This window comes from Uranotaenia lowii, chromosome 3 (assembly GCF_029784155.1).
Source record: "Uranotaenia lowii strain MFRU-FL chromosome 3, ASM2978415v1, whole genome shotgun sequence".
In the NCBI taxonomy this organism is placed as follows: domain Eukaryota; kingdom Metazoa; phylum Arthropoda; class Insecta; order Diptera; family Culicidae; genus Uranotaenia; species Uranotaenia lowii.
The window spans coordinates 221,503,919-221,529,043 of record NC_073693.1 but is presented as its reverse complement, the minus strand read 5'-3'; the positions used below and the strand labels follow the sequence as shown (position 1 = coordinate 221,529,043).

The following is a 25,125-nucleotide window of genomic DNA, read 5'->3' as shown; positions in this document are numbered from 1 at the left end:
GAATCTTGGTATATTTTTTATTAAAAGCGAAAACAATTTATTGACTCATGGCGACTACACGTTGTTTTCACGTAAACACGTGATCACGTTCCTTAAAAATAGGACACACATCTTTCACGGGATTTCCGATAAAAAATCACAAATAGGTCTAAACGTCAATGAATAAATTACACACAGACAGTCATTGATGAGGTTGAATTTGGTTGCTAGCCGTTGAAAAAAAAGGTATCTCGATGGAATGATGCTGGATGATTTGTTCTTCCGTTGCCAGATTTAGCAGTGACTTAGTTTTTCCGGAACATTAACAGAGACAGCAGGATCAAAATGGCACTGGGGATCAAGGATGAAATCTTCGGTTGGAATATTCTGGACGTTCCGTTGTAGCAAACTTTCCGTACCGACGTCGTTGATAACAATCGTCGCTTGAGCAAGTTCCGAATGGCTTGGTTTTCCTGAAAATGAGTTGCAATATGTTAATCAAATTGTTTATAAAATAGTCAATACTTTCAAGGTTAACAGACATAAATATCACTTGAGCAAATTTTTCATTCTAAGAACCTCTCAAAGTAATTTCCAAAACATCGCAAGCGATGTTGTTCAAATGCTAAGCTCTAACCAACAGGAGAACTTTCGTAGAACTAATTCTTTCCCCAACTCAATTATTTACAACAAAAAAAAATTAGCTGATAAGCATTGCTTAAATCGTTTTCTAACATGGTTTTCCGTCTCACAACTTAACCTTATGGACAATATTCCTCCAATCCACTCGGTCTATGGCAACCGTTCTCCAATTTCCTCGAACATCTCACATACGCTAGATCACGCCCTATTGGTCTAACCACCTCGCTTGTTGCGCCCCTGCTCGTCTCGTTCCTACCGGATTCGTAGCGAACATCTGTTTTGCAGGACAGTCGTCCGGTATTCTCGAAACATGTCCGGCCAAGCGTATCCGTCTAGCCTTCGCCACCTTCTGGATACTGGGTTCGCCGTAGAGTCGCGAGCGCTCGTGTTTCATCCTTCGCCTCCACACTCCGTTATCCTGCATGCTGCCAAAGATGATTCTTAACACTCGTCGCTCGAATACTCCGAGTGTTCGCAGGTCCTTCTCGAGCAATATCCACGTCTCGTGCCCATAGAGGACAACCGGTCTAATGGGCGTCATGTACAGGTGGCGAAGGCTAAGTCTTCTCGACCGCAGTTGCTTGTTTTTTTTGTTTCGATTATAGTCGTTTTACCATCATTATGGCATTCGCGACTAAAAGTTGCTTGTGAAGTTCATAATAGGCACGACTTCCACTGATCATTCGCCGTATCTCACGGCTGGTGTCTTTGTCTGCGGTCACCGATGAGCCGAGATAGACAAACTTTTCGGTTATCTTCAGCCGTCGATCCTGACCATGTTACTACTGAACAAGCGTGCTCGGTCGATCTGGGTTTCGCAGGCCAGCATATACTTTGTCATGAACGTATTATCCATCAACCCAATCCTTCCTTCACCGCCACAGATGATCTTCCGACTATGTCAATGTTTGTAGTCGGCAAAGCAGGTTAGTTGACTGGTTCTGTTGAAAATCGTGCCCCGCATTTCGCTCACCACTCTTCGAATAACAACTGCTAGTGCCACGTTGAGCATCATGCAGAATAGACCATCGCGTTATCGAACCCTCCTGTGCGCTTCGAATGAACTCGACAAGTCACCCGAAAACCGCACACAATACTTCGTTCCATCCATGGTCGCTTTGATCAGTCTCGTCACTGTCGATAATGTCGTATGAGGCTGTGAAGTCGACGAATAGATGGTGCGTAGGGACATGGAGTTCACGGTATTTTTGGAGGATTTGCCGTAATGTGAAGATCTGGTCCGTCGTAGACTGTCTTTCCATTAAGCCGGCCTATTGATTCCTCACGAATTTTGTGGCGTTAGGTGGTGGAGTAAGATTCGGGATAGCACTTTGAAGGCGGCGTTGAGGACAGTGATCGCTCGGTAGTTCTCCAATTGTCCAATTTGTCGCCCTTCTTATAGATGTACCATATTATCTCCTCCTTCCACTTTTCCAGTAGCTGTTCTGTGTCCCAGATCAACCGGTTTAGACAATCGGCCAACTTGTCCGGGCCCATTTTGATCAGTTTAGCTGCAGAGCCATTCTTGCCAGCCGATTTGTTGCTATTCAGCTGGCAAATGACTTCTTTAACTTCATCCACCGTTGAGAGTGGCTCCTCTACGTCGTTGGCTACGCCGACGATGTACCTTTCGCCACCGTATTGGTCTCTTGCATGTGCATCGTTCAGATGTTCATCGAAGTGCTACTTCCACCTTTTGATCACCTCACGATTGGCCGTCAGGATATGCCTCCATCCTTATCCCGGCACATTTCTGCTTGCGGCACGAAGCCTTTGCGGGATGCGTTGAGCTTTGATAGAACTTTCGACTGCTCCAGCTCCTCGAGCTCCTCCTCCACCAGGAGACGCTTTTCTCCTGGAAAATTCGGACTCGCTGCCTCTTCCGCTGTCGGTGGTTTTCCACATTTTGACGATAGCTTCTTTGTACTATTGCTGCCCGCGCGACGTTCTCTTCGTTCATCACCCTCCTGCACTCGTCGTCGAACCAGTTGTTCCGTTAAATTCGTTCCACATGCCCGATGACGTTCTCCGCAACGCTGTTGATGGCTGTCTTGATGGTATCCCAACAGTCCTCGAGAGCGGCTTCGTCAAGCTCGCCCTCTACCTGCGCTGCTTGGTGCGATAGAATTAATCGTTGCCAGATTTAAAGTTACGGGTTGGAATCCTTATCCTGTGTTTCCAATCCCGTGTGTCAATCTTACACCGTATTCGAGAGAATTCCTAAGGGTGTCATTAAAATCCACTTCACTTATTGTTTTATGGAACAGACCACCTCCAACTTTGAACGTTGAGTTTAGGACAACTCTTCCACAGATTACAATAAGTTAAGATAAAAAAAATCCTGCAAAAACTTATCTGCTTTGCCATTGACATAGTGGGCAGATCATCTGCGACGGTAGAGGAGACGTACCGCAAACTGAAACGCGAAGCATGAAGGATTTATTTGATGATTGATACCACAGATGAACAGATGTAGATACAAGATAAGCATCGAATCGTGTGTAAAGTCCCAATTCACCATTTTGAATCAATTATATGTTTTTGATTGAGACAACATGAATTCGTCCTTCTACTAAGATATTGATTTAATAACTTTTGGGAGCACAAACGAATGCGCCCTTTCGAGAATCAGACAAATACTTTAAAAGTTGGTTCGTAAATTTTCAACAGCGCAACAGATGGCACTGTTTGTCGTCAATTTTTAACGGCTTGTTAAAAATAATCTCATTCGAAATTTTTTACAGGTTTCTTGATTTTTTTCTTCGAGCCTGTAGATCTGTTCATCTGTGTTAATACATCCAAGACAAAGTATATGCTAGCCTGCGAAACCGAGACCGACCGAGCCCGCTTGTGCAGAAATAACCGCAAATGACTGCAGACCAATGACACCAGCCGTGAGATCCGGCGGCGAATGATCAGTGGAATTTGTGCCTACTATGGACTCCAAAAGCAACTGTGGTCGAGAAGACTTGTACATGACGCTCATTAGACTGGTTATCCTCTATGAACATGAGATGTGGATATCGCTCGAGAAGGACCTGCGAACACTCGGAGTATTTGAGCGACGAGTGTTAAGAACCATCTTTCGCAGCGTGCACAAACACGGAGTGTGGGGGTGAAGGATGAACCACGAGCTCGCGCGACTCTACGGCGAACCCAGTATCCAGAAGGTGGCGAAGGCTGGACGAATACGCTGAGTAGGACATGTTGCGAAATGGCGGACGCCTGTCTTGCAAAACAGGTGTTCGCTGCGAAACCGGTAGGAACAAGTCGAGCAGGGGGGCAACGAGCGAGGTGGTTAGACCAAGTGGAGCCTGATCTGGCGAATATGGGATGCCCAAGAAATTGTAGAACGGTTGCCATGGACCGAGTGAATTGGAGGAATTATGTTCATCAAATTAAGTGAGACGGAATACTCAATAAATAGCTAAACAATAACAAACTTTTGAAGAAATGTTCAAGACAGAAACAATGTTTGAAAGTTTGGTACAAGGCAGGTCAGTCCATCTTTTTATAGAAGTGAATGAATAGAAGATAAACAATGTTTACAAGCTTGTGTGCAATTTTTAATTTTTTGCATTTTTTTTGTAATCTTATTTGATTGAGTTACAAACTTGATATACTGCTATCAAGAAGTGATATAGTTTAGGTAAACTTCCATGTACTTTTTGTTATAATTTGAGATATTTAAACATCCTACGAGTTCAAAATTAAAGGGCGTCCACGATGAAGCTACCACACATAAAATTGATTCGCAAAATTCGAGTTTTCATCCTGTTGCCATCAAATTTTCATGGATTAAAAAATAACTATTAAACTTCATTTTACCATTTTATTCGTATTTTATTTACAGTCCATACGCAAATGCCCGCATTTAACCTCGGCCATAAGATTCTGCACAACCTGTGAATAAACCGTTTTCTGCATGTAAATCTATACTTTCTTCAGTTCCTCGACTGTCTTCACTACCTTAGGACGTTTAGGAAGGTGCTGCTCCATAACCGCCCAGTACTTCTCGATGGGGCGGAGGTCCGGAGTGTTGGGAGGAGGGTTGAACATTTTTGGCACGAAATTGACCTTATTATCCGCATACCACTTCAGCACGTCCTTGGAGTAGTGGCATGAGGCAAAATCCGGCCAGAAGATTGTTGGGACGATGTGGGCCTTCAGGAGAGAAAGCAGCCGGTTCTGAAGGCATTCTTTCATGTACACCTGTCTGTTCATCGTGTCCTGGATCACGAAAAGTGCACTCCGCTTCCCGCACGTGCAGATGGCTTGTCAAACCAGGAATTTATTCGCAAATTTGGACATCTTCTGAGTGTGGACATTCTCCGGAACGCTGAACTTATCCTCCGCCGTGAAAAACAGGTTGTCGGGGATCTGTTTGAAGTCGCCCTTTACATATGTTTCGTCGTCCATGATGCAGCCAGCATTCAACTTTCGTCAGCATGTTGAGGTACAACTTCCTGGCACGTGTATTGGCGGACTTATTCTGCTTCTCGTCGCCATTAGGGGCCTTTTGTACCTTGAATGTTCAAGCCCAGCCTTAGTTTTGGCCTTCTGGACAAAACTTCGGCTTAGGTGCAGCTTCTTAGCCATATCCCAAACGGAGGCGTTCGGGTTTCGGTTGAATGCCCAAACAATGTGGTTGTGATTTTTGGTATTGTACGGAATACTTTTTCCTTGACTTTTGGGCTTCCGATCAGTGGTCAATCGTTCCTCGAACCGCTAAATCACACCGTGGAATTCGCTATTCCCAACGTTTTAGCGATGGAACGATGCGAGAGATCCTTGTTTTCGAATTAATTTCCGTGAGTTTTGATCACAAGCACGGAAAATAATAAAAAGGTAAAATTTACCGAGTAGCGAGGTACTTTTTTTCCACCCTTCTTTCGAGGTAAATTTTACCATTTTTTCATTCACCTAGCAAAAAGGTGAATTGTACCGTTTTTCTTTTCACCAAGAAAAAAGGTAAATTTTACCTTTTTGGGATTCACTGAGTAAAAAGGTACATTCTACCGGTTTCCCATTCACTATCTTAAAGGGTTCTCTTATTCACTAAATTAAATGAAACAAAGACACAAATTCATTCAAGATTTTATTTTTATTTTTCATTACCTATGTCATTAATGTTTTGGGAATCTATGTTTTAATAATGTTCTCCGTTTTTTCCTCGAATGTTCTGTCGGAGGAAAACACTATTGCATCCTCTCGGCCATCAACGCTGCCTTTTCCGTGTCCACCATGGCCGCTGAATCCTCCTACAATAAGTACATTCGTCCCTTCTCCGTTCGACTCATCCGGCCAGCTGGGGGATAATATTGGCTGTTCCGGAATGATGAAGAAAACACTTCGTAGCACAGTAGGCCAATCTGTAAGAAAGTTTTATGATGAGAACCAGCACAACAAAATGAAATCTAATGCTAAATTTACCTTTCTGCTCCTATTTTCACGTATTGCGCACGAAACAAAACTTATTCCTGAGTGAAAAAACAACTTAACCTCAATAAACGGGTTCGGAAAATAGTTACCTTTGTTTAGAGGTGAACTGTACCGTTTTGTTCAGCGCAATCCAGGTCAACTTCACCTTGCTACGAGCTAAGCTTTACCTCGAAGAGGTAGAAAGTACCTTTTTTGGATTTACCTTTTTTTCTAAGTGAATTCTACCTTTTTTGTCTGCTCGATTCAGGTAAACTTTACCTCGTTGTAAGGTGAGTTTCACCTCGGTGAGGTAAAAGTTACCTTTTTGGATTTCACAAGCATTCACCTTTTTATCTCGGTAAATTTTACCTTTTTATTATTTTCCGTGAGACTTTAAAACTTGCAGGATGTAAACAGTGCACTATGAACTAAATCCACCCAAATTTTCATAAAACTCTACCCAACTGTTAAAAAGTTACAGCAATTCCATTGTGTGGCAATTTCATCGTGGACACCCCTTATATCTCATCTTGATAGAAAAAAGTTGAATATGAAAGTATCTCATCTTAATATTATTTTGTTTTTCTCATCTAATCAGGCAGTGAACCCAACGATCTTGCCAAAAGCTGCACGAGGCAGCAGTTCACAAATTCAACATCGGATGGCAAATCTTAAGAAATAAACACGGAAATTCTTTCCACTTTCACAGTAGCAGGATAGCAGGGCAGTAGGTTGAAAAGTGAATTGCTCCAAGTATGTACTATGGTAGCCAGATAACGTCTGTTAGTGATTTCAAAAAGGACATCTTTTTTTTCTAAGAGGATCTCAATGAAACTAATGTTTCCAAGAAGAGATTCCTTTTTCTTAACTCTAAGCGTTCATCTTTCGGGGATATGATGGCTACCATCTTACAAATGCAAAAACCACCAACCCACAGAAAATGTACTATGTATACCATGTCTGGGATTCGATCTCATACCCGCTGGCTTAGAAGTCTTGAAGGCTATCCTCTACGCCACGGGCTGCGGCACTCTTATCAAAAAGGCTGATGTTCAAAATTCACTATTGTGGAACAACATCCAGCACATATTATCTATGAATTTTGCTTTACATGTAATTGTGCACTTTTACCTGTTACGAACTAAAGATTCATCACATCCCATACTTGTTCAAAATATAGTGAACACGTTTTATGTTACTAATAAACATAATAAAAATATTATTTTTGTAGATTTTCTCTATGTACTTACTTCAGCAGAAAGGCTCATCGGCTGTCGAGACAGGACCACCGAGAAAAGCTGTCCTCCCGGAAGACTCTGGCAGAATGTGAGCACCAGTTGGTTGTTGATGGCTTTCAGCACCTGGACCGTTCCGGTGAACTGCACATACGGCATCTGCACCATCGAGCCCACCTGGGGACCGGAAGAGATCCAGAAACCCGGCCGGGTGCTGTTGTATCGGAGGATGTATTCGAGGGTGTGAGATTTTTCGTCCCAGATCAAGCGCAGAGCGCGCGCGTTCGATTGCTGTTGTCGATACTGATGGTTTTGACTACGCCGAAGATCGTCCCGGGTGGGTTGACTCTGATCGCCCGGATACCCGTAGGATGGTCCGTATCGAGGCTCTGATTCTTGATCCCGGGCTAGGGGGTGATCTCCTCGGAATGTCTAAATATAATTTGAAAATGTGTGTATTAAATTTTAAATTGATTTTCCAATTTTTTTAGATATACTAACCGCATTTGTTGCATCTGCTAAATGGATGACAACACAGGTATCGTAGATGAATTCACCGTCTTCATTGCCAATATGAGTGATTACTTCGCTTCCATACCATAGTCCCATAATCTGAAAAAATGAAATAAAATATATCAACATTTTAAAAAAAGATTTCAAAACTTTCCTTGTGTTGCATGTAACAGGATGGTATTTGGAGGTTTTTCCTTTAAGATAGTTTTTCATTGGATGTTCATAACTGTGCAAGCGCAAAAAAGGTTATTTATTTGTCACAAAATATCGCTTAAACAGTTGATGAGAAATGATAGATTTTTAGCCCAATTTGACCAATTTATCAATTTGAGGCTCTAAAATAAAAAAATGAAAGGTTTCCAAGTTTATTTGATATTAGTTAATTGTATTAAAGAGGTAAATCCACAAATTGCTCATAAATGAACGGGCGTTTGATATGATAAAAGACCCCCACCCCGCCTGCCCCCTCCTCCCAAGCGGCAAAAAACCGTTACAAAATACTCGTAAACGCTGGAGTTTCTATAAAAACATTGGAATTTTCCAAGTAGGTGTACTTTTGAATTTTCAAAATTTTCCACTCCGAGGGGATTGTTAAATAAAAGAATTTAATAATTTCTCAAAAGCTTAAGATTGAAAAAAAACTCGGTCCGACAAAATAAAACAGCTGTTACTTGCGATTTCTTGGACCGAATTTAACCAAATAATTTTTGTTGAGGTACCTACAGTGTTGAATTCAAATTTGCGATTCTTTCATACATTCATATCTATTCAATTAAAAATATTTAATATACTGTTTCTAAAATTAGAGGTGATTAACAACATCTGATTATAAATCGAACAGGAAAAAACTTCCAAAATCAGGTTTTAAAACATTGGCTACAAAACTTGCCTATGTTTTAATTTTTCCCTGGTGTGATAAAACCAGTGATAAAACTATCCCGTCATCACTCTACTATTTTTTCGGAAACAAGGCAATTGATCAGATTGAACATTCGGAAGATATTTTTCTAATTTATGACCAACACGGCTGGATTTCTAAATTTACACCAATTATATCGCCGATACTGCAGCTCATCCATGTAATAAGAATTCAAATTTTAAGTAGAAATTCAGCTTAAAAAATTGAGTTTAAAATCCACTCCTAATCTGAAAGTTTCGTTAATTCAATTGCAATTGATTAGGACTTTTCATTGAAAAATAGTATTGACTATCAGATTTAAATTCTTTATTCATTTTTTTTAATTTAATTTTAAATTATACGTAAAGTTTGAAAATATTGAGTGCATGGAGAAAAAAATACAATTTTTTACTGTTTCCATAAATCATTCGTTTCAAATTGGTTTCTATTTCTTTCGATTCAGTTCAAATAAAATTCAAAACCTTGTATGAGAGCTTGAAATTCAAGAGAAAACAAATAAAAATAAAGTTCCAAAGCTTCATACCTAAGATTTTGATTTGAATAATCTTGTTTATGAATTAAATTTATATCTATTTAGAAATTGAAGAACCGAAATAAGAATTACTAATCATTCGATATTTTCGAGTCACGAGGTTTTAAATTCATAGCTATTTTTTACAAACACCTCTCTCATATATGTTTGGATTTCAAAACTTATTGTTGCAAAATAAAAAAAAAAGGAATTTTGGTGAGGATTTTGCACTGATATGAAGATGCTCAGGAAAAATATTGTAGATTACTTGAAGATTATTTTTTTCATTTTTCTTCTACAAAAATGTGTGTGTGCGTTTTTTTTTTAATTTGTGGAACTACACTTCTATCGAAAGATTCATTAAAGAGTGGAAATGTCAGAAAATTGCCTCGTTTCCGGCGGTTTTTAGTCTTATATCACTCTAAGCCCGCGACATTTCATTCTACATCACTATATGACGTTCACGAATTGAAAGTAAATTTTTATTTTCAATTCTAATTTACAATTAAATAAACCTTTTGTATTAAAATCTCAAACCTTAACACACAAAAATCCTACCTCGTTTTTAATATTGTTTTATTTTTTTTTAAGAAGTGTATTCAAACCAGTTCATCCATTACTTTGATGATTAATCACTTAGAAAAAAAAACCGTTTATATCATTACAATTTTATACTGATATGAAATATTCTTCAAGAACCCAATTTCAGCCTCTATTTTTTTATCTAAATACTCAACTTCACATTCAAAAGGGGTTTGATAAATTACACAAGGCACAAAATTAACATTTTTAAGGGTAAAAGGAATTCAAGGGCTAATTTTGATTTCTGTTGGTGATCTGTTTTTTTTTTAAATATTTTAAAAATTATCCGAGAAAATTCTCCACTTTTCCGATAAAACTTTTTTTACATTACAATACAAATAGAAATAAGGGTTCCTATCAACATTGTTTCCCCTCTCCGACTTAATGGAGGGGGGTTCCCATACAAAATAAATAAAAATGTGAAACAATTCGAACAATTTCTGGAAACTATAAAACCGATCAACGTAAAATTTGGTGTGTAGCCGTTTTCCAGACTGGGAATGGTTTTTATAGTATTTTCAAACCCTTCTAAATCTAAAAGGGGGAGGAGGGGCTTCCATACATAAATTAACAAAAATTGAAAAATATTTAAACAATACTCGGAGGATTTTGTTAAAAAATTATAAACGTAAGTGTTTTGTCATAATGAGATGATTTATTTAATTAACAAAAAAAGTTTTAGCAAAATTTGATAAAATATCTATTGATATATATAAAAATGAATGTTTGTCTGTCTATCTGTTCCCTATAGACTTAAAAACTACTGAACCGATCAATGTGAAATTTGGTACGTTAGAGTTTTTGGGGTCGGAGATGGTTTCTAAAACACTTTCAAACCGCTCCGACTTAAAGGAGGGGGGCTCCCATACAATATTAATAAAAATATGACACAACCGGAAATTACTGAACCGGTCCACGCTGAATTTGGTGTGTAGATGTCTTCAAGAGCGGGAAATATATTTATAATACTTTAAAACCTCTCTAAATCCAAAAAGAGAGGACTCCCATACAAAATTAACAAAAATTTGACAAAATTCGAAAAATTTTCAAATCTACTAAACCGATTGACTTGAAAATTGTGTGTAGCCGTTTTAAAGACCAAGAATGGTTTTTATAGCACTTTCCAACCTCTCCAACTCCAAAAAAGGGAGCTCCCATACAAAATTACCAAAAATTTTACACAATTCGAACAATTTTTGGGAACTTCTGAACCGACCAAAGTAAAATTTGGCTTGTAGCTGTTTTGAAGACCGAGAATAGTTTCAATTATAGTTTCAAACCCCTCCAATTTAGGAAAGGGGGGCTCCCATACAAAATTAATAAAATTATGACACAATTCGAACAATTTTCGGAATCTACTGAAACGATCGACGTGAATTTTTATGTGTAGCTGTTTTCAAGACCGGGAATGGTTTCTATAATACTTTCAAACCCTTCCAAATCCAGAAATCTCCTTTCTCCCATATGAATTAACAAAAATTGACAAAATGTTAACAATCTTCGATGCATTTTTTTTAAATTGATAAACGTAAGAGTTTTGACATAATGTGATGATTTATTGAATAAATTTTAACACAATTTTATGATATACTAGCTGATTTTACCCGGCTATGCTCGGGTTCACATAAAACATAAATCACAATGAGTCGTTTGACTTTTAGAATTTTTATATTAAACTATATCATTATATGCAATTTTGCGCATCTTTGGCCATTGTTCAGTTTTTTATTGAGATTATTCACTGTGTTTATCGTTTTCATATTATAGAAAAACTTAAAGGTATGAGCTTTAAATTAAAAGACATACAAAATAATTTCCCTTGAAAGCTTATTCACCACGATAAACCTTTTTTTCATCCACCATATTTTAGGAAGCTTGAAAAGATTTGGACTTTTATTTGTTATCTTCAAATGATCAAATTGTTTTGATATCTTTCCCATTCCGTCTCTAATAAAAATCTCTTTTCGATATCATTCCACTTTTCAAGACGGATGGTCTCCCTGTACAATAGTATATTAGACATTTATCTACTTTGAAATTTCTAAACAAACATCCGAATCTGGTTAAACCATGTTGAAGACTCACATTGCATGTTTTAAACTATTTGTGTACTTTTTTCGCTTTTTAATTTCACACTGTTTTATGAGTACTTGGTCTTAAATGTGAAAGTTCCACATTTAGTTTTTTGAAGTTTTTGAAAACAAACCACCTCTGAACCGAAGTAACCATTTTAATTTTATATGTGAGTTACATTTCATTGTTCCTAATCTTGGACATTCATCCCATTAATGCTTAAAAAGTGTGATCAATTTTAAAGTTCATTTGTTTAAATTCGCAGTACTAAACGGTTCTTCTATAATTTTTATCTAAATTGGATGGTAGAATTGAAAAAACTGACTCGAAAGTTATAAATTGGCCAAAGAAATAGAACTGCATAAAACTGAAAACCTCAGATTTAATTAATAAAAGTTTCATGTAATGGATTTGTTTCCAACGGAACCAAAAGTTTTTCCAGATAATACACGATCAATTTTCTAATCCCCCGTTAAAATTCCCCGACGACTATTAAAGCGTTGAAATTGAGGCCTTCAACTTATAACTCTGAATCTTTTTTTTTTCTTTCTCTATGAGAGATTCTAAAAGTTCGGCAATAGTTGGTTCATAAAAGCTGGAATTTATGAAAATCGGTCATTCAGCTGAAGAAGTCAATTCACTGTTCACAGTTCAGTTCACTGTATATTTACCTATGTAGACTCTCAAAGCACCCCAGCGGCGGTAGGTAGCACTTTGAAAATCACTACAATTCTTTTCAATATATTTCTAAAAGGCTAGCTGTATTTTTCAATCCAAAATGTAGGCTTATTGTTGCATTCAAATATCTCCTACCAGTACCACGTGCTTAGAACAGAAGAAGGAATAAAAATACCCGCCAAAATTCTCTCTTTCATATTTTCAATGATCAGCAAGCTTTGATTTGCTTTCCAGTATACGTGAACTTTGAATGGTCGTTGCTAATGCTCGGCCCATAATGATGGTGAAAAAAACCCCGCCAAAGGAAACTAAAATCTGCTGCCAAAATGGGTGCCATGACTTTTGGTTCGTAGGAATAAAATAGAACGTTGTATGGGAGGGTCCCTTTTCTTAGGTGGGAGGGGCTCAGAACTATTACTAAAACCTTACCCTGGTTCAACTTCATCTTTGTACCAAATTTCAGGCTGATCGGTTCAGCGGTGTGGATTTGTATAAGGTGCATACAAACAAACAAACATATATAGTCCAACTCATCTTTATATATTAGATTGTATTGATAGACGGTTTCCATTTTCACGAATGGAGACTCTCTTATACAATAAATGTAACATTCATATCATTATCAAAACCAATGTCTTAGTATTTGTTACACTTTTTGATTTTTTACAAATTTGCCTGTATTTAAATACTCCACCCGCATCATAAGAGCAACTTTTTTTTGTATTTAAAAGGATCATTTATTGTTCTGAAGATCCCTTCTATCTAGATCTTAAGATAATGCTCAGATGCTATGAAAAATAGCTTCTGAACAATGTTGAAATTTAATTTAAAAGAAAGTTTATTTTGATTTTATTGTTTTAACGAACATTCTTTTTTCTATGCAGGGATAATAAAGCACACCGGGCCAGCTAGTTTGCTAAATAAAATAAAACCTTTGTTTTTAAAAACTTTCTTCAGTAATGTCAGATATACTTGTTGTTTGGGCAGACCTTCGGATTGGTTTAGAAAAATACGTCTTATCTTGATCGCGATAAACTTAAGAAGGGCATTTTATTTTCATATTAGTCATAATTACAATTTTTCCCTCCAAAACATTTAAGATGGTTTCAAAAGTGATACAATGACGAACTGGCAACATTTAGGATTAAAATTATGGCAAACGTTCAAGGGGTTGGTGAAAACAAATCTATTGAGTCTATTTTAGAGTGACCAATATGAACGAGATTCATCACTTGTCTTTCCAAATTATTTTCCAGTTGTCTTTTGTCTTTTGTTTTTCCATTTTTATTTCGAAAATACGTTCTTGAAATTTTTTAAGATCAGAAAAAGAATCCCCATTTTGAATCATTTATCAGTGACTTACCGAAAATCAAATTGATTTGAAATTTTTATTCTGATTTATTTGGATTCGTATCAGTAAAGTTTATTATTTTTTCGAGTTAGTGTGATGATTATGAGTTTGAATATGGTTTTAGAAATCAATTTCCATGTTTATTGTGCTTTTTTAGTATCATTATTGTTATTATTTTTAGCTAAATTTAAAACTCGAAACCCCCTCCCAAGAACGTGTCCTTCGTAAGGGCTTGATGTGCAACAAATATTTAAGTCTGAACCCCCCCCCCCCTCCACTCGCTCTCATAAAATGATCGATTTTTATTTATGTTCCTTTTTATTGACATTTTTGAAAATTTGGAAAATCAACACCTGGAAAAAGCCAAATAACGGAACTGTTGAACACTGCATAATTTCGTTTTTCCAAGTTATTTTTTACCGTACACTTTTTTGGTGTTTATGGGGAACTATTCACATAAACCAATAAATCTTTTCACTACTTGTTTAAGCTTCAACACATTGACTATCTCGATCGTTTTTAGTAGGGGAGAACTGTATAAGACTCACCCGTGGGTTTAGATAGCCCATGTCATTATTTCTCAAAAATATGCTTACTTATGGTTCTGAATAAAAAAGCTTTCTACCCGAGCAGACTTTGATGCCTGAATCGATAGCAAACAGTTACCAAAATGAGCTATCAATGCCAAAATGATAGCATAATTTAGTATTGTATTTTTTCCGATAGCAAAACTAGGTTTCATTAAAGCATCAATATGTGGAAAGATGATACCTAACCAATACCTTTATATGGCATTGAGACCAAAATGAAAGCTTTTTTTGGTTTTTCCAAGATAACAAAACGAGGCATCATTAAGGTTTCATTTATTTTTATAGTGCGGGAAGTGAGATAAAAAAGATAGCATAATTTGGCATTTTCCGTTGGCAAAATAAGGTATAATTTAAGCATCAATATGTCGAAAAACGATGTCAAACCAATATATGAAAGCACTATTTGGTTTTATTTTTAAAAATAACAAAACAATATATCATTGAGCTTTGATTTAAAACAATAAAGAAAAAAAGTGAGATCAGAATGATAGCTTGATTTGGTACTCATTTTTCTATGAATAAAATGCGCGCATTTTTGGGTTATAATTTTTCAGAGATTGCAAAAATAAGCATCATTAAGGTATCAATATTTTGAAAACTGAAGATACATGAGCACCAATAAATTATGGAATTAAATTTTCCACATCCAAAAGAAATTTCAATTTGTCAGTTTATTTTTTTCTTTTGACGTTTCGGCGACTCAAATAAATCAAATGAATTGTTTGCATTTAAACGAAATAGCATCATGTTTATCGTTTGTTGTAAAAATAAATTTACGCAATTTTAAACTTTTCAACTTTTTTTTATTATCTTACTTTTATTTTATTTAAAAAAAATCATATTAGTTAACTTTTTGAATAAATTGTAAATAAGACATTTTGCAATGATTTTATCAGAAAACAAATGATTATGGGACATTGACAAATATTCACAAAAAAAATTAATATCATTAGAATAACAATCACCAGAGCAATACTTTAAAAACAAATTCACATTTTTGAAAAAAATAGTATAAAATTAAATATAACTTGAGCCTACTGTCACATCTATTCCTGATTAGAATAAATCTAGGACTCAAATAAAATCCTATCCTCGGGTGAAAAAACTGTTTTAAACTGTGAAAAACTGGGTTCAATTCGCATCATTTTTTATCACCAGTTCTTGAAAAAGTTAATTTGAAACTGAATAAATCAAAATATATATCATCTTTGTGGTCCATGGCGATTTATATCAAGGCTACAGCTACCCTGAGAGGCCTTAGTTTTTTTAAATACCGAAAAGACAGGACGCTATCTTAGGCGACCTGAGATTCATTGAATGGCAATTTTAAACTAAACCTACATCAAAGAGTTGAGAATCCACCCCGTGCTTCTGTGAATCATACGTTTGTCGTTTACTCCGCTATTCGCTCGATAACCAAAACAGATCCTATTTTTGTGTATTATTTCACGAAACTTAGAAAACTACCTAAACCGAAATTTGAAACTTCAGTAATAAACACGCAATAACCGCAATAACGCATTAATTTTTTTTCTCTGATTATAGACACTTTACCACGTTTGTGGCGTTCGTGTCTTAATAAGGCATTAATTAAAAGACCGATTTATTATCCAAACTTTGATCATTGTCATAACTTACGGATAAAACTAAATAATAAATATTAAAACGGACTTAAATGAAAAATAATTTTTTTAACCAACCATTTAAAGTACCGCTAGGCATATGCTCGCTGTCACTGATCCTACCACGAATCGAAAACAAAACAGAAAACAAATTAAACAATCATCAGTGCATCGAAAGTGTTTGAGTTTGTACCGTTTGCTCCCGGATCGTAACGATTTCTATTAAAATGTATATAAATAACAAAGTGCTGTGCAACTTAAAATATACTTTGGACCAAGATCAGGAAATATTAGAGGTAACTATTATATAATTATTTTGAATAATGCCACTCTCTAAGAGAACCTTTTCACAGCAGAGAATGTTAATTCCGACAAAAAACGCAGAAGTACTGGGTTTTAATGACCCTTTGGATTCAAACTTGAAATTCTATAGACGGAAACTTTGGCTCAATTGTAACCGGGCGAAAATAAGCTATCATATCCGAACCGAACCATGCAAAATGAAAGGTAATTAATTTTTTTTTTAATGAAAAGGGAGAGTATTTTTATACAAACTGAGACTTTTGTGCAATAATTTTTGGTTTTTTCAGCTTCAAAAAACTTGCTAAACTTCAGTATGGGTGGATTGAGACCGCCATGAAACTACTACTGTCTAGTAGCAAGCCTCGGCTCGTGATTTGATCAGGTTACCGACCCAAATACAATCGAATTCGACGCTGAGATGTTTCCCGATGAAGAAAGCTTTTCTCTCCAAGTGATCTAGGGTTTCTGGACGATCAGCCGATGCCCACCTGGATTGCCCGTACCGTTGGTGATGCAGCCCCAGTCAGTCGCACACAGTGTCGGACAAGTATCTAAGTTGCTATGCAAGATTCGATAAAAATAAGTTAAGTTTTATGCAAAACTAATATCAACGTTAACTGTGAATTTGAACACAGATTATTGAGTTAGAAGCTTTGAGCAAAATAATGCAAAACATCCTCAAATATGAAATAAGATTATTCCATACCTGCCATGGCTTCGAATAGAATCATTTAGTTTGCATAACAAAAGGCGAATTAGAAATACATTGAAAAAAACGTCTATCTAATGCTGCAAGGCATGCTCTAATAGTTTGCATTTCATAGTTTCGTTGCAGTAAATCAAATGGAAAGTTTCGATAGTTCAGGCGTGTCAATGGCCAACGATGGTCCTAACACAAACGGTTCTCAAAAATTTATCAACGCTGTAAAGTATCTCAGCAGGTCAAATGTTGGTTTCTGTTGATTCGTAGATGCTAGTTTTTTGTTTACATATACAAGATTATTATTGTAATCTGGAATCCTCTATTCCCTCGTAGGACGTCTTAAATATCTAAAAAAAATCTGTATTTTAAAATGGATTAAGACAAATCCGACAATTCTTTGATTGAGCTTAGTACATATAAGGTCACGTTTCTTTAGACTTTAATTACTGCAATCTGTCTGATTTTGAATGACTTTCAATGTTTGATTTTCTAGACAATAATTCAATTTATTTAATTTCGCGATCATAACGTGACACCATAGACACGTTGTAGGAATTATTGCGTACACCCAAATTAATTTGGAAATTTATTTTACGGGATTATTCACGTAAACTCAGCTTTTGTCGCATCCCATCGATTCTACGTGAATCCTGTTGTGACTTATCAACTTCCTCATGAATTTCACGTAAAGTATAAGTGGATGGCTTTTGAAATCCATTTCAAGGAATTTTCTCAAGCGTGTTATTGCAAATTCTTGTAAGAAAAGGGATTTGGATTCGTAAAGCTAACTTTGTTTGCTGTGAAATATTTTTGGGCCGTTGTGCCTGTTGACTAACGAAATTAGTTTATTCAGAGATCCGGATGAGTGATTCAGTGGAAAGCTGCATGGCGTAAACGAACACAAATGACTACAGGGCTCCCGATTTGTGTCATTAGCTGAAAATAGAAGGAAGATTATCCCTCGCCCTCGTTGTCTTTCCTAGAAGATGCACAGCACTGATTTGGAGATTTTTTTTGTGGTTAACGATTTACCCGATTGAGCCTCGTCGATCTGGTAAGTGATAATATTGTCGTTACAGGGAAAAACTGTAAAATCAGTTGAGCGACAATGGATTTTTCTCGGAGTAGGTAAGTTAAACCTAACGTCGGAAGTAGTGCGCTGGATGGCGGGTCACCGTACGATTCCAGCGCACTACTTCCGACGTTAGGTTTAACTTACCTACTCCGAGAAAAATCCATTGTCGCTCAACTGATTTTACAGCGCTGGACTGGCGACACAATATGCTTGTAATGTGAGTAGCTAGTTATTTTTTGTTTTTTTTTTAAATTTATTATAGGAATGGCTCTGGATGCAGGTATCCTTGGAACTGTGCGAAATGTCTAGATAAGATATTCGACAGAACATCCTTCACACAACAATAAACCAGGTAAATTATTGTTTTATTGGAATTATCTATTTTTTTACATTTTTTTTTGCTATTTCTGCAGGATTTTTGAACCAAGCTGAATCGTAAAAGCTTCCGGAATCGTTACTTCTTTTCTTGCGAAACTTTTGTTGTGCTAATAAGTGCTAGTGATTGTGAAAATAAATGTTATTTACTTTAAAATTTTATTTTATTTTCATTATTATTTATAGAACAAAACAAAGGATAAAGAAATGAATAAATCGTAGCTTTAATCAACATACCAGGTTGAATTCACTAAGAATTCACGTAAATTGTACCTGGAGTCAAGATGTACCAATTCAATAAGGAGAGCGTTCACATAATTTATTCGTAGAATCTACGTGAAAATAAATTGGATAAAAAATATGTTGTTTTCACGTAGATCCTACGTGCAAATTATTTTGCGTGTACTAATTTTTGTGAGGTAATTTGAAATATGTACATGTACATGTCGTGAAATTAGCTATGAACCGAAGGAAGTCAAAATCCACATATTTTGAAATTTAACATCAGTTTCTGATTGTAGGCTAAGGATTTACATTTAGAATTATAACTCTGATCCATAATTAAGAAGCCCAACTTTATTTGAGACTTAAATTCAAATTTAGGACTTGGATTCTGATTTGAGTTTTTGTTGAAAGCATAGTTTATATTTGAAGAATGTTATTTGGTTGAAGAAATTCTATTTAAGAGGTTCTTCGAAAAGATATCAACTTATTTTGTAAAGTTTTGGGTGAAGCAAAAAGCAAGTCGATTAATTTTCCAACTCAACAACTAACTTTTGTATATTCTAAGTATTGAACAAAACAGAACCAACGATACATCCACAGAATAGGTATGAAACCCGATGCATAGCTTTTTTTTTTTAAAGCTTAAATTTATTTCGTTTATAACTTTTACCTAGGAGTATGGTTTTTACATTTCAAGTGATACATTTATACAAATTTTCATCTTTGAGTTGTAGTTTTACAGTTAGTACATAAGGTCATTTGAATTTTTAATTCTTTTAAGAATGTTTATCGAGCATATCGATTAGTGTTTACCCGATGCATAGTCAAATTACAATGATCTGTATTTACACTCCTAACACTGCTTAATTTGAGTAACAAAATATTCCCACATTAATCCATGTTATACATGTTTAAATCAAACTAGGAATAGGAACAATGAATCGCTTTAAATTTATTTTAAATAATTTTCTAATATAAGGTGCTTGATGCATTGCATAAATAAAGGCGATTTTGAAAAATGCTTGAATATTTATTTCCCATGTATAACGGAGCCTTGCATAAATGAAGGCGATTTTAGTGCTCGAGCAAAATTTTACAAAATTCTGCTATTATGCTTTGTTAGCAAAATTTGGTATCATTTTGTACGAATAAAGGTGAAACAATGCACTATTATATCGCTTTCATTTATCATACACGGATTTCACAGTTATGCAAAATTTTAGTTGTATTGAAAGCTCATTGACACCTCGTTAAGCCAGCCTTTTCAAAGGAATTTTGAAGGCACACCGATGCCAAATTTTTGATGAAATCGAAGCCAAAAAGTGGCATCATTGTGCTCTCAAAACGCGTTTTGAGAAGGTGGTTAAACGAGGTATCATTAAGGTTTCAGTGAAACCTACAGTTGGCATTATTGTGGTATCGATATATGAAAAGTGAGACCCAAATTTTGGCATTGTACCACCTTTATTCGGGCAAAATGATACCTCATTTTACTTTCAAGGCATGATAGCAAAATAAGGTATAATTTTGCCATAAAAGTCTGCTCGGGTATCATTTCTTAGATGAAAAGTTTACTAAAACGACTTTAATTATTAGAAACAAAATGATTAATCAAATCTTCGTAAAACTTGTAATTTTCCATGGTTTACATATAAGGTTTTTTTGGGAAGCTTGCCACATTGTCCGGTATTCGTAGGGTTTGCACGGATATTTAATACAAAATTGGGGAAAAGTCCAGTCCGGCCCGGTTGCTCGGAATTTATTGAAAAAAAAAAACCCAGATTTTGCCTGGATTTTTACTAGCTTTATCCACCTAATTTGCCAAATCCAACAAAAAAAACAAATTTGTAAATTTAAGCGTCAAGTTTTATAAAAATAATCATGAAAGGTTTTATGGAAGCCTTAAAAACGATTTAAAATCTGCTAATAAATATTGATGAAATAAAACTAATTTTTATGTTTTTTTTTGTTGATTTTTGTTAAGAAACTCCTCGATTTCGACCAAATTTTCCCGAATATGGCCCTGATTTGATATCGAAAGTTTTTGTATCAAATGCCCGGGTTTGGCCAGGTTTCAAAATAAAAAAAAAAACGGGATTTTTCCGGTCCGGAAACATGCTGGAAAAAACCTGCCAGCCTTATATTTTGGTAAACCCACCTACGCAATTTGATAAAACTGCAACTTCTCGTATTTCCACTCGCAGGCCCGTGCGAAGGACTCGTTCATGGGGTTTTCGAAATTAAAATTTAGCCGAAAATAATAACAATACCAAAAAGACACAAGAAATAAGTAAATTGATTTCTAAACAATTTTTTTTACTTATAATTATCTCACAAAAAATAATAAATTCTTATTCTGAACTAGAAATTTGTTTGAAAATAAATTCTAAGCAGTCTATATTTCTATATACCACATTTGAAATCAATATTTCTGAAACATCAGAAAAAGAATGCACATCTAAATTTCGAATAAAGCTTCGGCCATAAGAATTTCTGCACAGATAAAGAATACATAAAATATAACACCATAATATATAATATATATATATAAAATTAACCATGATAAAAAATTGTTTGAAAAATTGTAATGATTTTAATCTATTATTATTTTTTTTACATTTCTTTTCTTCATTTTCAATGGAAGGATTGATTAAAAAATCCACTGTATCTTAAATTTGGAAAAAAAATATCACGATAAAATGCGAATTCTCGATAAGAAAAAACATTTTGAACTTCAATAGCTGTTAACTGAATTTTATTCGATAAAAAGAAGAAACTATTTAATTTTTTTTTTCAAGACTGCCAATGATCAAAGTCAAAGATAAAACCCTTTTCTATATCAAAATTCGTCTAGTAATTAAAATAAAAGGCAAAAAAGTTCTGAAGTTCAAAATAATAACTTTATACATATATTTATAATACAACATGTTCAGATATACTGACAAATTACAGATCGGGAAATAATCAATAAGAAATAAAATAAAAAGTTTAAGTTTTGCTGTAAATATTCGAAGCACAAAGGTAATACAAATTTAGTTAAAATTGGGCATTAAAATTTGAATTTAAAGTTGCTTCTTTGTATAAGATAAATTAAAAATCATGATCGATTAAAAAAACATTATTGAATATAATGGCAATTAGAGGAACTTTAATAAACTTTCAATCGAAGGTTTTAAAGTTTAAAATTTCAAGATCTGAATATTTTGTCACTATCAATTGGAATATTGGGTCCTGAAAAAGACAGAAGGTGAAAACTATGTTTTTCGTTGTTGCGTCAGACCATTTCGGAAAGGAAAAATCCAACTTCTTTCTTTGACGGTTAACACTAAATATAGATTTTTATTTCACAATAATAAAACATTATCTACATTTTTTCCCGCGTAAATAGCATTAGAAATTTAAATTTATATCGCCATTGCCATTTAAATTCATATCGATTTAGAGTGGCCAATAGTGTTGAGACTCAACATTCTTATTAATAAATTTTGTTTCAGATGCCAGAAGGCAGAAGATTATGTTTTCAGAACATAAAAATTGAGATTTGAAAAACGAAGACAAACTTTAGAAAAATATTTCGTAAAATTTAAATAGTTTTACTTTAAAATTCCGTTTTTTTTATAAAAACAAAATATGAAGAAGTAACATATTAGTTTTTTAAAACTTTAGAAGATTTTTTTTTTCATTCAACTCGTCTAATCATTTGAAGAAAATTAAAAAAAAAAGAATTTAATTGATGACCTAATGAAACTGCATTTTTCTATGCTAATGATTGATTGGTTGTCAAGTTTTGTCTATCACCTTGATGAAGCAACAAATCTACGATTACAGAAATTTAATTCTGAATTTGTTTATTATTTTATAATTAAGGAATAATATTTCAAAGACAATGATGCATGATCTAAAAAGTTGAACTCAACAGTTTATAAAAATTTGGAAAGATTCATTACAAGTATTTCTCACATTACTGAATAAAGATTTAAAAACAATTCAATACATTAAACAAAATTTGTTCAAATCTGCAAAATAATTAGATTGTGGTTTTAAAAATATTTAAAATTCAATTTGGTTTAAAATTTCATTTAAAGTGGGGAAAAGTACACAAATTTAAAACCTCTATAACTTTTTCGCAGATTTTAAAATTACTGGAAAGCTGAACATTGATTTATACCTTTATTTTCAAATCTTGTGTTTTTGATTTGAAGTTCTGTCAAAATAATGTAGAAATTTCTTTAAAAGATTTTAAAATATTTGAAATAGTTATTCAAAAAACAATATTTATAGTAAAACTGTATCTTTAGATACAGGGCTTCTAAATTAGTCAAAAATAGCTTATAAATCCTTTGCACCTCGAAGGATGTTAATTTTGGGCCTTGTGCCATTTATCAAAACGTTTTTGAATGTGATGTTGAGCACTTAGAAGAACAAAAAACAAAAAATAAAATTGAGACTGAAATGGGTTTCTTGAAGAATATTTCACATCAGCACAAATTTTTTGTAATTTTTAGTAAAGAAGTTGAGAATACTAAGTTTTAGATTTCAATTAGCAAATTCTGAAGACCATCGTCAGCCATGATACATGGTTTCCAACTTGTTGATTATTTGTATTCGATGAATTGATTTTAAAGTTAAAATGTTTCAAGATCTGAATTTGTTTGGTAACACTTCTGTATAAAAACCCATTCTTAACACGAGCTAGCGTTTTTGTATGTCAAGTGTAGAGTTTTAATGCTAAAGATTGATTGAATTGATATTAGAAATTTACAATTAAAAACAGTTTTCCATTCTGGAACGGCATATCTGTATGTAATGTCTTAACATAAAATGTCTTAAGCCTCGGGTGATTTAAAACTAATAAATAATAAATAAAAGAAAAATTTATTACTTTCTTGTTAACACTTATTCAAAACCTTTTAAAATCAAGTAATTTCTCTTTAAGTTTTCGAAAATTTTACTCTGTTGTGGTATGAGCCTACTTGGTTGAATGATTCAACTGAATCAAAGCAATCGAAAGATTCCTTTTAATTCAACCACGGTAAATGAAAAGTTCATATACCAGTATTTCGATAGCAACTTACTACCTTCTTCAGTGAAGTATCAAATCATGAGTATCAATCGAAAACGTTCACTGAAGAAGGTAGTAAGTTGCTATCGAAATACTGGAATATGAACTTTTCATTTACCGTGGTTGAATTAAAAGGAATCTTTCGATTGCTTTGATTCAGACGAAAATTTTACTTTGAAAAATCTTCATGGGGGGGGGGGTTTAAACCCTTAAACCCCCCTCCCCCCGTTCGCACGGCCTTGACCACTCGTATGCATTTTTGGATGACTATAAGTTTTTCTTATCAAAATTGGGGGAGAATGCGCGGAAGCCCACCTGTTTTACGCTCATATTTTGAACACTGTTAACTTTTGAGAAGAAGTATGGTTGTTCTACTAAAAAACGAGTGAACTGATGTGCTTTGTACAGTTTTCCCCTAACCATCCCTTAAAAACAATCAATATGCAATCTTTAATTAAAAACGTCACTCAGAATAACTTCACCTCTCGTTATGATAAATTCACCCCACCCAGAGATAGATGAACACATTTCCAATAAACACTTGCGAATGATTTAACGCATCACTTAACGATGGTCCACCGGCCATTATGCATCGACCATGACTTCATCATCATTCCTAGACGGTTTTTTTTTTCGTTTTTGTAATTCTAAACTAACCCATTGATACGATTATTAAACGCTTCCGCGCGCAAACTTCACTTCACGCACGATATGGATGGGTTTCAGCAGCAAACGGGAGCGTGCAAATTTCGAGTAAGTTCAAAAATAGGGTGCGTACTTGCTCTACATCCAGCCCATTCTGAGGGTTCAGATCGGTACAGAATTGCTGCGCTGACGAAGCCCGATTTTCACTGGATGTGGTATCGTGTAGGGCCAGTAGATTCCCGAAGACCATCCGGGTCATCAGAAGTACCGCCAGGTATCTCATCTCATCAATCTGTGGAACTTATTGATTGTTCTTTCAGAACTAGAACTCCCCCGAGCTTATCTGAATCCACTTAAGCGTTCAATAATAAACACTTATCAACCCGGTCACCTTTTGAACCTTCCGTTCAAACAAAAACAACGCTTGTAACTTGAGCCTAATTCAATTAAGAGTCTGGTCTGACCGAGTGACAACAGACCGTCTGGGTCGCGGATATTAGTTTTAGTTTTCCGACAATCAACCAACTGTCTATTCTAGTGGATTCAAATTTGGCGCTCCATGACCAGAAAACTCGAGATCGGGAACAAAAAAACAACCGAACCGCCCAAACTGCGACAACA

General features: G+C 35.0%; 1 protein-coding gene across 1 annotated transcript; it reads right to left on the bottom strand.

The window, feature by feature from the left end:
* LOC129754854 (uncharacterized) lies at positions 1-25,125 on the bottom strand. The gene is made up of 4 exons (XM_055751090.1): positions 24,638-25,125; positions 7,779-7,889; positions 7,293-7,709; positions 1-452 (listed from the first exon to the last, which is right to left on the bottom strand). Exons 1-4 carry the CDS (start codon positions 24,785-24,787, stop codon positions 285-287), a joined length of 846 nt encoding a protein of 281 aa, XP_055607065.1. The 5' UTR covers positions 24,788-25,125; the 3' UTR covers positions 1-284.

Bases quoted from the DNA above. Each gene is read 5' to 3' on its own strand.
- LOC129754854 (XM_055751090.1), bottom strand. From the start codon at position 24,787: ATGAGATACCTGGCGGTACTTCTGATGACCCGGATGGTCTTCGGGAAT. The intron at 7,890-24,637 runs GTACGCACCCTA...TCATTTTTTCAG, and splicing joins ATGGGCTGGATGTAGAGCAA to ATTATGGGACTATGGTATGG. The intron at 7,710-7,778 runs GTTAGTATATCT...AATTATATTTAG, and splicing joins TAGCAGATGCAACAAATGCG to ACATTCCGAGGAGATCACCC.